At 37.2% G+C, this 14,084-nt stretch overlaps 2 protein-coding genes across 2 annotated transcripts; one reads left to right on the forward strand and one right to left on the reverse strand.

Annotated features, from left to right (window-relative positions):
• The first annotated feature begins 1,513 nt into the window (after nt 1-1,513).
• Nucleotides 1,514-5,644, forward strand: eif4ebp3 (eukaryotic translation initiation factor 4E binding protein 3). The gene is made up of 3 exons (XM_060890557.1): nt 1,514-1,818; nt 3,758-3,922; nt 5,195-5,644. The coding sequence occupies exons 1-3, from the start codon at nt 1,686-1,688 to the stop codon at nt 5,224-5,226; spliced, it is 330 nt and encodes a 109-aa protein (XP_060746540.1). The 5' UTR covers nt 1,514-1,685; the 3' UTR covers nt 5,227-5,644.
• A 5,906-nt stretch (nt 5,645-11,550) lies between these two features.
• tmsb (thymosin, beta) lies at nt 11,551-13,553 on the reverse strand. Its single transcript, XM_060891062.1, has 3 exons — nt 13,450-13,553; nt 12,882-12,983; nt 11,551-11,783 (listed from the first exon to the last, which is right to left on the reverse strand). The coding sequence occupies exons 2-3, from the start codon at nt 12,979-12,981 to the stop codon at nt 11,749-11,751; spliced, it is 135 nt and encodes a 44-aa protein (XP_060747045.1). The 5' UTR covers nt 12,982-12,983; nt 13,450-13,553; the 3' UTR covers nt 11,551-11,748.
• Nucleotides 13,554-14,084: the final 531 nt, after the last annotated feature.

A 14,084-nucleotide genomic window follows, 5' to 3' on the forward strand; every position in this document is an offset into this window, starting at 1 on the left:
GGATCCTTCCTTCCTTCAAAACGACTCAGAAACAGCAACTTAAAACCATAAACATCCACAACTCTGCCAGGTCAGATTAATCAGTTTTCTCTTTATTAATATTTTTTCTGTCATCTTTACCAGAAAAATGATTACAAGCAAGCTGAGACCATCTAAGAAGAAAACACTTAAACTATTGATGGTACCTAGAAATGAAATGTCACCGTTTTGCACAATCATTATGGTCTGTCTGCAAATTGGCTGCTTAGAGAGTTAAGAGTGCTGTTAGTGTGTTTTTCCACTTTTTATTTTTGAACTTATATTTTTATTTTGAACCACAACATAATACAATACAATCATATTCTGATGACTGACCATTGTTTAGTCAACCTTTGAGACAGATTCTACAAAAGGTGAAGCAAGAAGAGCAAGAGCGAGTGAGCGAGCAGGAGAGAAAGCAAGAAAGCAGAGATTATCATTGGAGTATTAAAGGCATTACAGGGTTCCAACTATTAAAGAAAATAGTTTTCTGAAGTTGTAATGAATGTGATTTGTTCTATTTCATAAAGCTCCCATACTTTTTGAATCCAGACCTTGTATGAAGGAGGGTCAGGTTTTAACCATCTGCATGTCATGTATTTGATAGCTGCAGCAAGTAGAATTTGTAGTTAATATATTTTGGCTCTACCCGCAAAGCCGCCTGGACGCACACCTAGAATCACTGTTATGGTGTCTTCAGGGATTTTGCAATGGGAAATAAAGATTTCTTTAAGGGCATCAGTGTTTTTTCACTTTTACGTATTTATTTATTTATTTATCGTTTTAAAGAAGTTTGCTTCGCACAGGATTAAAAAAAATCACATGATTAGTGCATAGCTCAGTGCATAGCTTTAGGATGAAATCTAAGACACAACTAGGGGATTTATGGGTACGAGTTGTGTGCTGTAGTTCATTAAAGATCACCCTTAATTCAAGGATACGTTTGATTCAGAAATACAGTGACCTCAAATCATAGCACCATGAAACTTCATCCTGGGACCTTTGACCATTAACCGGGGACAATGAACCACCCTGGGACACTGAACCATAGCAGACCCTGTGCTCTGGCGTCACGGTTTAAGTGATGTGCATTGTACCCTGCAGTACATGTGTGTATAATGTCAATAAAGCTGTCTTTTAATGGCTGCAAATAGAGCAACAGAACTTTTGGAACTTTTGTTTAACCCATAAATAATGCCATCATATCAACTAATGTGTGTTTTATTTATTGTATAGAAATAAAAGCTCCATATAATCCTACATATTTAAATATTTCAATAGTGGGAATAGATTCATGATATATCTGATCTGAGGGGATTAGTGCGACACGTATTGGACACGTACGAAACAGTACGAAACCGTAACGTGACGCTGTTTCACAACTCGAGGCACGGGACTCGAGCTCATTAGTTTGGTTTCGTACCAAATCACGTGTCAAAACATTGCCTCATCGTTAGGCTCCGCCCTTCAACCCGGTGTTCAATTGCGCAGGCGCAGGCTGGAGAGAGAGCGCTGTGCGTATTTGGAACACAGCACGAAGGTTATCGCCGCTCCGACGCGTCCTGGAACTCAGGGAAAAATTCATAAACAACGGGAAAGAGCGAACTGTTCAGCCTGTCGGTTTTAAGAGTTACCCACTAGGCCTAATTTAGTCTGCTTTGGAAATCATGTCGACCAGCTGTGACGCGTCGTCGAGCTGCCCGATTCCCAGGCGCGCGTCTCTCCCGCAGTCCTTTGCTTCTCTGCCCGGGTCCTACAGCCAGACCCCAGGCGGCACAGTCTTCTCCACCACCCCTGGAGGCAAGTAGCCACTATGAGTTGATGTCGGTATTTCTTCTGAGGTTTATTTTGTCATCTAAAACAATAATAATAAACAGTTACCTGTGTGCGCTTTCGAATTCGGACGTAGCCAAATAAATCACCAAGAAGTCAGTGCGCGCTCCAGAGGACGAAGTTCACGTGGGCGGTATTTAAACTCTCTAAGAATAAATGTTTTACGAAGGATAAGGTGGTTCAAAAACACCTTTTCATGCTCTATACACTGTCCTTTTCAGGAACCTGTGAAAAGTGTTCAGTTTCTTTGACCTAATTTTATTATAACAATTCTTTAAAAATACCATTTTCTAAATTTGTATAAGAAATCATTTTAACTTAAAGGTGCAAGTGAACAGTGTTTGTGTGCTGACTGGTTAGAAGACATTTATCACCTTTTTTTTTCCCCATTTCACTTCTCTTTTTGTCCTGTTGACTCTTAATGCAAGTTTAAAAACCATGACCTAAAGAAAGAAAATGCTTCAAAAATGTGTCGATTTTAGAATAACTAGTGTAATAATGTAAAAAGATTTACCTGATAAGCTAAATAAACACCACCACTGAATGTTCAGAACTATTTGCACTACACACATTCGTGTCTACACATTTCATAGACTCCAGCCTTAATATTTAATTATTCCCATCTACAATCTATGTAGAAGACGTTGCATTTTCAATACGTTCAAATTATTTAAACTTAACTATTGCTGTAACTATACTTTACTGTAAACTTTAATGTTTAAACTTAATTTCGTTGTACCGTGTTTAATGACGATAAAGTATCTGTCTATCTAAATGTAAATAGGAAGATTTGGTGTGTTTAGCTTTTATTTTTATTTCAATTCCTTCTAAAAGATTCCTTCTAAAAGTTTTCTTTCCCTTGTTTTGTTATTTCCTGGACCAGCTTTCAGACTGCCTGAATCTCATTACTTTAATCATGCAAAGTATCCTGATGAGTATCTCTGATGAATTCAGCATAACTCTTCGTACTGTTGCTAAGTGACATCTGCTTGGACTTGCTTGGGATGGTTTGTAAAGCTGATGATGAATCCTCAACCTTAGTAATAACATTCAGAGAAAACACGTCATCTTTGAACCCTTAAAATATCCCAGGAGTCTTATTGCAAAGGATAGGACGACACGTACATATTCCTAAGATCATGAACGTCAAAGGAAACAAATTGAGTCTTTGCTATTGGTTTGGAAATTGCACGTTTATATATTTAAATCCAGACGTCTGTGTTTGAATTGTCTGCCATCAAACACTACGCTGAAAAAATAGAAAAATGAAGCTTCAACTAAATAAATGTACTGCATGATTAGAAAAGAAATAAGATCTAGCATCTTAAATAATTAGCTTTGGCTTAACTCTTTAATATTTAATAGTTTCATTTCTTTTCAAGTCTAACTTCTTTAGATAGCTAGAACCATGAGCCATCTGAAGAAAACTTCTGTTTTACCTCAAATTTATTCTAAGAAGTGGTTCATATTTATGACCGCATTACTGCATCTAAACAACACCGCTGGAGAGCATGTGCTAATCTAATATTAGCCAGTGAGTTAGATATTACTAAGCACCCTAATATCTGTTGAGGTTCTTACTGTTTAAGGCAACACAGATCAGATAAACAGAAACACCAAGTCTTTAAATCTCTTCTGCACAGCACCCCAATGAGTCCTTCTCTCTCTGATTACCACACCAGCCATTCCGCTTGTCTTGCGCAACGTGTTTTTCTATTTCCTTCAACGAAAGTGCAGACGTTTGGAAGGCGTAGTGAAATGCAAATCAAGGCCAAGCACTTTGTCAGCTCTAGACTGCATAATTATATTTGGCTCGATCTTTTACATATTCAAATAAAAAGCATTTCTGCATGATGCATGCTGGCCTTCTTTTGACTACTCAAACAGTTTTTTTTTTTTTTTGCAGGGACCAGAATCATCTACGATAGGAATTTTCTCTTGGAATGCCGCAACTCACCGATCGCACGGACTCCTCCGTGCTGTCTGCCTCACATTCCCGGCGTCACCATGCTGTCCGCACACCCACTGGACAAGCTGTTGGAGCAGGACGAGGTCCGTAAAAGCATCCACAGTGAGTGTTTTTTTTATACCTGTATTCATTCAGAATAAGTATTTGGATTCCTCATTCTGTATACCTGTTGTTGAACTTGATATATATTTTAGTCAGAATGTCAATTTAAGCTTAATCTGTATCAGCTTGCATCTGATGTATTGCTGCGATTACTGTGGATAAGTTTTTTTTTCAAATAATTATTTACTTTGAACTCCACACTAATTAAGTAAGGGCAATTGATGAACGTGATATTTATGTATTTATTATTACAAATAACAATGAAACGCTAATACAAAACTTCAACCAAAAAAAGCCTTATGATGAGACAGGAGGAAAATAATTGTCATTTGATCCACTTCTGTTTTACACATTAAAACCTTTGTGCTGTGCTCAAACTTCTGACTTTGTGTCTACCATCTTCACATATCTCTAAACAGACAAATCTTTGAAGAACTCCATAACAAATGACAAAAATACGCAAATATGTATTAAATTGAATAATTGTATAGCACCTGCCATTAGACCTGGATAATTAATGTGCCATTAAAAAAAAAAAAGCTACACAACTACTGTGTGTTTTTAAAAAAAAAAAAAAAAAAAGTCATTGTCCCTGCTATTTCCTTTCCTGTGTGGTCGCTTGCGAATTCTTGACTTCTGCCCTTTTCCACATACATGCATATGATTGGCTAGTTTCCCTGTGATTGACATGGGAGAGCGTGCATGCTCCACCCACCCATAGAACATGGCAGATTTCACCAGGATTTGAACACGTGTTCTCCTGACGATGAGGCCAATAATGTTCTATTGGGTGTCAAAAGGAAAGTGTATTCAGTTCTAATATATACGTTTAATAGAATGTGAGCAGTAAGAAGTTAACAAGAAGGTCAGTTAAAGTATTCAATTTCAACACTACTATCAGGTTTTCATTACTTAGGCCTCCAACGCAAGTGAGTTTGGAGTAAATGAAACTTGTTCATCGCTAGCACACTCTAGCAGCGATTATACAAATTTGTGCCTCCTAAATTGCCCTTAGAACACATCCTGATTTCTGTTAGAGGGCAGCATTTACCACTGTTTACTTCCTCTTCTTGTTGCTCACTTCTCGTAATCTTAAGGTCACCTTTCGTGAAGACTCGGTAAACGTTTCATGAGAAAGGCAAACACAACTACATGTGATCTCTCGGCACGTTGGTTCCTATAACTTTACTGTGTACTATACACCACGTGCAGAGCATGACTCATACAGAGAGGTCACTGGCTCTAATCTCACCCTACTTTCTCTCTCCACAGCTGATGACAATCAGTTTGTCCTGGACATCTGAAAGTGCGATATGGCTCCTGTGGAGAAGCTATCTGTTGCGCTAGTGATCTGAGAAACCACAGGATTCTTGGTTTGTAAAATAAAATGCCCGTGCTGTGCTTTTATTGAAAAACGAAACACTATGACACGAAGTTACAAAGTTTCCCGGTTAGGGTTTGAATTTGATAACTTCATTTACCATGATGCACAATTTTGCTTTGTTGTTACAACTTTGAATCCTTCTGTCTATCGTTCAGATGAATGTAACTATCTTTTATAATGGGTTTTTTTTTCCAATAAAGATTTTTATACTGGTTCTCCAATGGGTTAAAGTGGAGAGATAAAACCCTGTTAGGGTGACTAGTCAGTACCTCATTTTGTGGAAACTTTCTGTATTGACTAATTTTCTGTTGTATTTTAAATAAAACGTGAAAAACAAACCACAGTTCTTGCTATGTTTAAACCCTTGTGTGTGTGTGTGTGTGTGTGTGTGTGTGTGTGTGTGTAGCCTGAAGTGGATGAGGTGGTTACTCATGTGATCCTCTCAAGATGCACTGGGACACTAGCTGATTGTTTTTAATAGCTACACTGCCTTACCCATGATTTCAGTGTGTAACAGGATAAGGCTGTTCTGTCTGAAGAAGCCTGAAGGAAAAGTGCAAACCAAACTATCAGCATCGTCACACTCACTCGTAGCAGCATTATATGGTCATGACTCATGATCTCAGGAAGATTATGCAAATTGGTGAAAGACTCTGATAAAGGTAGAGCTAATTTTATGGAGTAAACTGACTTGTCTATTGGTCTGTATGTATCATAGGTGCCCTATTAATGGCTTCTGCGTGTTATAGTGGATTTGGCTTGGAGTACATTTGTTAGTCTAGTTTCTACGCTATCCAGGTTTTTCCTCGACTTGTGTCCCAGTATAGCATATGGATGTTATTATTATTATGGATATAGCATATTAATTTTAGCTTTAGCCACAACTTTAAACAGACATGAAAGTAGGTACTGTATAGAGCTAGATGTTTTTACTTGTACTGGTGTTATTTGCACTGACGGTCAAGCACACCGGTCATGTGCAGCGGCATAAAGGTATTGATTTCTCCTAGAATCAACCCATTAAAAAAAAAACTCTTTCTCTTGGAAAGTTCTCATACTCTGTCCTGCTTGGACAAACACCAAAGGATTCCTTTATTCGTACAACATTTCCAACGTCATCGTCTTACTGATAATGAAGTTATGACACTCACTTTTAACTTAAATTTGCTCTGCAAATGTCTGTTTTATGCCACATTTCTTTTCTTTGCTGCATGTCATGTCAGATCATTTTGAAAACACAAAGAAGATAGTCACAATCCTTGAAATTCAAACATTTGAAAAAATATAAGCAATGGTGGTTACATTATTTGAGAAAAGTGGCTGAGATTTGAAGCTTAAAATAAAAGGAAAGTTGCTTTCCATTCCAGAAGAAAGTTCACTTGTTTACAGGGGCAATGCACATTAATAAAAATGGCTGTAAATGTGCCAGAATTAGCCAAAAATGCCATTTTTTCATTTGCAGACCAATGACAGAATGTTAAAAAGTCTGAGTCTGGTTCAAAAACAGAGCATCTTACATACATTTAACACAAATTACAAAAATAATTAAAAAAAAGAAAATACAAATACATGATAAGAATGTACATAAGAATCAAACTGAAATGCAATAATAGGAAATTAACTAAACCAAATATTACATTTAGCTACACATACAGGAAAGAGAGAGATAGTGGCAGGGCAAAGCAAATAGCCAATATCAAGAATAACATGAAGACAATTTAGTATTAATAAATTGACACTGAGGTATTAATAATATTACATTATTGTTATGTAGATGGGGGGCACGGTGGATTAGTGGTTAGTACGTTCGCCTCACACCTCCAGGGTTGAGGGTTCGATTCCCGCCTCCGCCTTGTGTGTGTGTGGAGTCCGCTTTCCTCCTCCAGTCCAAAGACATGCATGGTAGGTTGATTGGATTCTCTGGAAAATTGTCCGTAGTGTGTGATTGCGTGAGTGAATGAGAGTGTGTGTGTGCCCTGCGATGGGTTGGCACTCCGTGCAGGGTGTATCCTGCCTTGATGCCCGATGACGCCTGAGATAGGCACAGGCTCCCCGTGACCCGAGGTAGTTCGGATAAGCGGTAGAAAATGAGTGAGAGTGAGTGTGTTATGTAGACTAGAAATACTTTGGAAATAAAACACTGTACCTTTAATTTGTTTTATGACATTCATTCAGTCAAAATATATACAGTATATATACAGTATATAAAAAAAGAAAATTCCAGAAACTGATTTTTATGCACAAAAGTCTCTAAAGTTTAAACAGAATGTTACACAAATTACATCCAGTTAATGAGAGAGGATGAGAGAGGAGAGGAGAATTGATGGACTATATATATGTGGTGATATCAACTCAAATAAGCACTCACTCTTTACAACCGTGGCGAGCAGCAAAGCGTCTCAAAACACACAACAAATCTAACAGGTCTATAATAGTCAGACTTTATCAACACACTGAAATGGTCAGCACTTTTCTACCAGCCCTGGACAGACCTTGAAGTCAGCAACCGTGTTGTTAAATCATTTTTAGAGACACATTTAAAAAAAAAATTCTATAAGGTTTCTCACTGTTAACTAGTTGTTAACAAGTAGTTAACTAATGTTAAAGGCATGACATTACAAATCACACTGTCTGAAATTCTGTCAAATTGTGCATGGGAGTACATTTTGTAGTAAAGACTGCAGCAGGTCTCTCAGCTAAGATCAGCTAGAATTTCAGTTGCCTCCCCGGTGACAGAATAACAAGTGAAAAATGTAAAAAGGACACCGCATTCATTATTACAATGTTCTGTCCTTTTCTGGGAACAGACCACCTGCTACTCCGAAAGTCTGGAACACTACAAGGACAGCGTGTAATCGTGTGTGTTTGTGTAAGTGCGTATGTTTTTAATGCTGGCCTTCAACAGCAATGTACTGTATCTTAAATAAAATATTGACCTTAGCCAATCCATTTCATTCCATTTCATCTCACTTTGCTTTGCATTTCTTGAGTTCTGTGTCATTTCGTTTCTATTTAAAATACGACCTGAGCACATTCTACTGATTAAAAAGTTTTATAACTGGTCATATTTGGAGTAGATCCATAGTCTGTCCTGAGAACAATGGGATGAAGGCAGGAATACACACACACACACCCACTCACACACACACACACACAAACGCCACCGTGCTGCCCCTAGATCGACTATTTTATTCAGAACACCAGTGTATTATAGCAAACATTAATATGCTACAATTGTTGATTATTTTCTTGATAAATGCAACATGTACTGAGAGTTTGTTCACTTTCTTTTGTATTGTATATGCATGTACAGTATATTTGTCCAATAAACCACAACTCTGATCTGAACTGAAACAGGCATCTGCAGAGTTTATTTTTTTCCCTGGCCCACTGATTTGGGGTTTGGTTCAAAATCACCTGAAACCTTTTGTTACATCCTCATTAGATCATATACTCATAGTGTTTTTAGGATGTGACCCAGCAGGATCCGGTGCAGTGACTCAAGTATGTCACGTACTTTTCTAAGGTCAAGTGACCCCAGATAGATTGCTTTGACAGTTGTGAGCTTTGCTTTGAGCACATTCCCAGGTTTAAAGCCAATGGAACCATTGAATATACACAAAACCATTGAACTTCAGTGTGTCCACTGGTCAGGAATTGAATTCAATTTAGAATATGGAATAATACAACCACTTTTACATATCTGGTTTCAACACTGTGTTTGTGAACATACATACTATCAAGTGTGCATTTTTTTTCTGTCTACCCCAAGCAGTATACAAGTTCAGTCCAATGAAGGAATGTGACAGCCCCACATACCAACACCAGCATCAGATTTCCCCCTCAGACACAACGAGAAGACTGAAGCTCAAGTGCACAAATTATTACCCTCACTACCACACAGAGCAAAACCTAATGTATATATTTACCCTGGCATATGCTGTTTATTTATTTATTTATTTATTTATTTATTTATTTATTTATGTCTGGTTGGTTGTATGAATGCTGCACCTACATTTCTCCAATAAAAATGTTGCACCAATGTGGTTTCTTGGTGGAAAAAAATAGAATCTTCATGACAATGACAACGTTTCACAAAAAACAGACCATATACAGTGGTGTGAAAAAGTGTTTGCCCCTTCCTGAGTTTTTTTTTTTTTGCACATTTAAATATTAGTCAAAAATAACACAATTAAACACAAAATGCAGTTTTTAAATAAAGGTTTTTATTATTAAGGGAAAATAAAATCCAAACCCACATTGCTCCGTGTGAACAAGTGTTTCTAAAACATAACTTAACTGTGGTTTATCACACCTGCATTCAGTTTCTCTAGCCAACCACAGGCCTGATTACTGCCACAACTGTTCGCAATCAAGAAATCAGTTAAAAAGACCTGACTGACAAAGTGAAGTAGACCAAAATATCCTCAAAAGCTACAGATCATGCTGAAATCCAAAGAAATTCAGGAACAAATGAGAAAGCATGTAATTGAGATATATAAGTCTGGAAAAGGTTATAAAGCCATTTCTAAATATTTGGGACTCCAGCAAACCACAGTGAGAGCCATTATCCACAAATGCCGAAAACATGGAACAGTGGTGAACCTTCCCAGGATTGGCCGGCTGACCAAAATTACCCCAAGAGCGCAGTGACGACTCATCCAAGATGTCACAAAAGACCCCACAACATCCAAAGAACTGCAGGCCTCACTTGCCTCAGTTAAGGTCAGTGTTCAAGACGAAAACCACTGCTGACCAAAAAGAACATAAAGGCTCATCTTAGTTTTGCCAGAAAACATCTTGATCCCCAAGACTGTTGGGAAAGTACTCTGTGGACTGATGAGACAAAAGTTGAACTTTTTGGAAGGTGTGTGTCCCATTAAATGTGGTATAAAAGTAACACTGCCTTTCAGAAAAAGAACATCATACCAACAGTAAAATATGGCGGTGGTAGTGTGATGGTCTGGGGCTGTTTTGCTGCTTCAGGACCTGGAAGACTTGATGTGATAAATGGAACAATGAATTCTGCTGTCTACCAAAAAATCCTGAAGGACAATGTGCGTTTGTGTGAAGGACAAATGCTGAAGCGAACTTGGGTTCTGCGGCAGGACAATGATCCAAAACACACCAAATCAACCTTTGAATGGCTGAAGAAAAACAAAATGAAGACCTTGGAGTGGCCTAGTCAAAGTCCTGACCTGAATCCTATTGAGGTGCTGTGGCATGACCTTAAAAATGACCTGAAAACCCTCCAATGTGGCTGAATTACAACAATTCTGCGAAGATTAGTGGAAGATTATTGCAAGTTATCACAAACGCTTGAGTGCAGTTCCTGCTGAAAAGGGTGACCCAACCTGTTATTAGGTTTAGGGGCAAGAACTTTTTCACACAGGGCCGTGTAGTTTTTTTATTTGTGTTTTCACTTAATAATAAAAAAACATTTAAATCTGCATGTGTTTAATTTTGTTTTCTTTGACCAATATTAAACTTGTTTGATAATCTGAAACATTAAAGTGAGACAAACACACACACACAAAAAAAAAAATTCAGGAAGGGGGGCCAACACTTTTCATGCCACTGTATTCATGTAATAACAGTGTACAAGATGGTAATACACCTGGGATGGTATGCCAGTCCATCACAGGGCGCACACACACTCTCACACACACACACACACACACAGACAATCACACCAAGGTGCAATCTGTTTACTTTTGTTTTTTTGAGAGGTAAGAGGAGAACCCTGAAGAAACCCAAATAGAAATTGGGAGAAGATGCAAAACTCCAAACAGACAGTAGCCTAGATTAGAACCTGGAGTTGTGAGGTTGCGGCATCACCTGCTTTGACATCCAATTTATGTGTATTATTTCATCTAAACTGAGAAGGAAGAATCCAAACTCTAGCATTCAGTTGAAGGTTATGGGCTAAAGCAGTAGCTTTCAAGGAAGCTTCCTGTCACTGCCCCTGAACCAGGGGATTTTTTATTCTTTTCATTCATTAAACTGATATTTCTTTTAAAACATAGTAAAATTTAGTCCATTTTAAACTCGTTAAATATCTCTAAAGGCATTTCTAGCTGTAACTTTCATCTCCAAGTATCTTCGCTCAGTATTCATACAAATACCAAGAGTTTATACTGCCATCATTCGGTCATAAGAAATACTGCAGAATTTTACAGGCAATGTAATTTAAAATAACTTTGATTTTCACCATTAAAAAAATAACTATTTACAGGTTATAACATATTTTTTTTAACTTTGTTTTTATTATTTTAAAGACAACTCATACATTCACCAAAATGTTCTATATATAAAAAAAAGGAATCATTGAATTATGAAAAAGAAATGTGGTTACATAAGTTAAATCACAGTTTCACACTAATGAAGGTGTGTATTAATTGCTGCAGATGTCTTTATTTCTTCAGCCTATTCATGCCTGCTCTCAGGATGATGATTCTCTCCTCTCCTGTTCGATAGCTACAGAAAAAAAAAACAAGAAAAAACAAGCTCACAGGTATATTTTTGGTATCATTCAGTGAATTTGCAAAAGAGTCGACTCTTTAGCCCGACTCTTTTAGGCGAACATTGTGCGATATGAGTCATTCTCTTCTTGCTCTTAATCTTATTTTTTTTTCCACATCATATATGTCAAGGAAGCTTGAAAAATATATAAAATCTAAAATATATTTGGAATGCGTTTTTATTTTTACGTGTAATTTCATCTTCTTTGTCCTTTGAAATTTGTCCGGATTAAGAGTCGGAAGAGTCGACTCTTAATGGTGAAATGAGTCAAGTAAAAATATGACTCATCCAATAGATCAGGAATTCTTATTACTGTGCAAAAGTAAATTTTAAGTTAGAAAATGAAGCTGAACGAAGTGATTTGAACGAAAATACATTTAACCCTGTATTTGTCATATTGTTGTTATATTTTATGAAACTCTATGGATGAAAGTTATTACAATGTTTTTTTATTGACATCAGTGAACAGAAAAGCTTTCAAAAAATAATGATTCAGTGAAATAAAATCTACTTCAATTTTACAGTAACCCATAAAATATTGTGCAAAAGGCACAAGGAAAATATTCTTGGTTTGGATGCTAGCTCCTATCCATACCTCTTATCTGATCAACCTGAATGACGTGGTTTTGGGTACGTGGAAATTTGTGTACATTAGCACCATTTCTTTAATGACTATCTTAACATAATAGAAACTAGTATACATCTAGACGGAGGTGAATATGTGTGGAGCTTGTGTAGAAATGTGAGGAAGCAGCAGCTGGCTGAATGATCTCATTTCACATGTGACTTGAGCAGCAGCTGTGGATTTTCACTGCGTATTGATGCCACACAGCTGATTAGATTAGAAATGACCCATGGGTAACAGAACCAACTGTCTTCATGTCCATTTTGCATTTCTATTTTAACACCATGAGTCGGCAATCTTGTCGTACAAGGTATTTCTATGCCCTGTTACTTTGTCCTCTTTTATATGGGACCGAACTGTACATTTCTAAGATCTGAATGTCATTTGAAAGTGTGTGACTATTTGTTAGTGCACAAATGGAGACTCACCTTCCTTTGTTGGTAAAGGATTCTTTTCTTGGGTTTGCGTCTTCTTCAGTTTTGTTTTGTCGAAGCTTGTGATTTCCATCATGTTGGGTTTGTCGGCCATGACTGCGATGACACAACAGAATCGATGCCCTCATCATTTATATAATATCATTTACACACACTCACTTAATTTCATGTGATTAATCTGTCTAATCACACACAAACACAAACACGCACAGTCAACACATTAATTAGAGATGGTGTAGTTATCATTTGACAAAGATGCATGTTTCTAATTATGTACAACAATAGAATTAAAAAGTGAATGAATAAAAACTTTTATAAATCAACAAGTAGATCGAAAATGTAAGATAGACAGATTTACCAAACACATGTACAGATCATACACTTGTACTGACTCCTTCACTGATTCCCTTTGTTCTACCTCATGTCAATCAACCAGCTTCAACTCGCCTTTCCAAGTCCATTCTTATTCTCTCTCCTTTTTTTTGAACCATTATTACCATACTAAAAGCAATACAATATAAATCACACACTCTCACACAGACTTTAATAGATTATGTCTTACCAGGATGAGGGTGTGTCAGCTGTGAAGGCTGCAGTCAGTCTGTGAAGGTTGGTAAGATGAGCCTGCTTTTATGTGTGTGGATGGGACTGGGAGGGGATTTCCCATTAGCCCTGGCCCTATCTGTATCTTCATTCCTGAACTGATGCCATCAAATATTCATGACTCTAAAAAAAGAAAGAAATCTGAATATGATTTTTTAATGCAGCACAGAACGGTATTTTTCCTGCATAAATTGCAAAATGACATTGTGGTAAACAAAGGAATTCAAGTTTCCCTCTCTGCTGCAGGGACTTTCAACTTCCTATCAACCTGGGATATGTGAAGAAAGAGTTTCACTGTGCTGTAATGCATGGGACAAATATTGTATATAGATATATGCCTTCTTCTTCTTCTTCTTCTTCTTTTTCTTCTTCTTCTTCATCTTCTTCAAAATGGAGACAAAGAAAAAGTAAACAATCATAATTGTAACCCCCCCAATCCCTCTATATTTCTTTAATCACAAAAATACTCATGCAGATAATTCATGCTTGTTGTTTGCTCCTTTGTTTTGTTGCTACAAGGCAAACGTTGCTAATAAGTCTAGAGGCAGCAGGTTAACATCATGCTAAGTGTAGGGCAGAATCAACACACACACT

The sequence above is a fragment of the Tachysurus vachellii genome, chromosome 17, assembly GCF_030014155.1.
Source record: "Tachysurus vachellii isolate PV-2020 chromosome 17, HZAU_Pvac_v1, whole genome shotgun sequence".
NCBI lineage: Eukaryota > Metazoa > Chordata > Actinopteri > Siluriformes > Bagridae > Tachysurus > Tachysurus vachellii.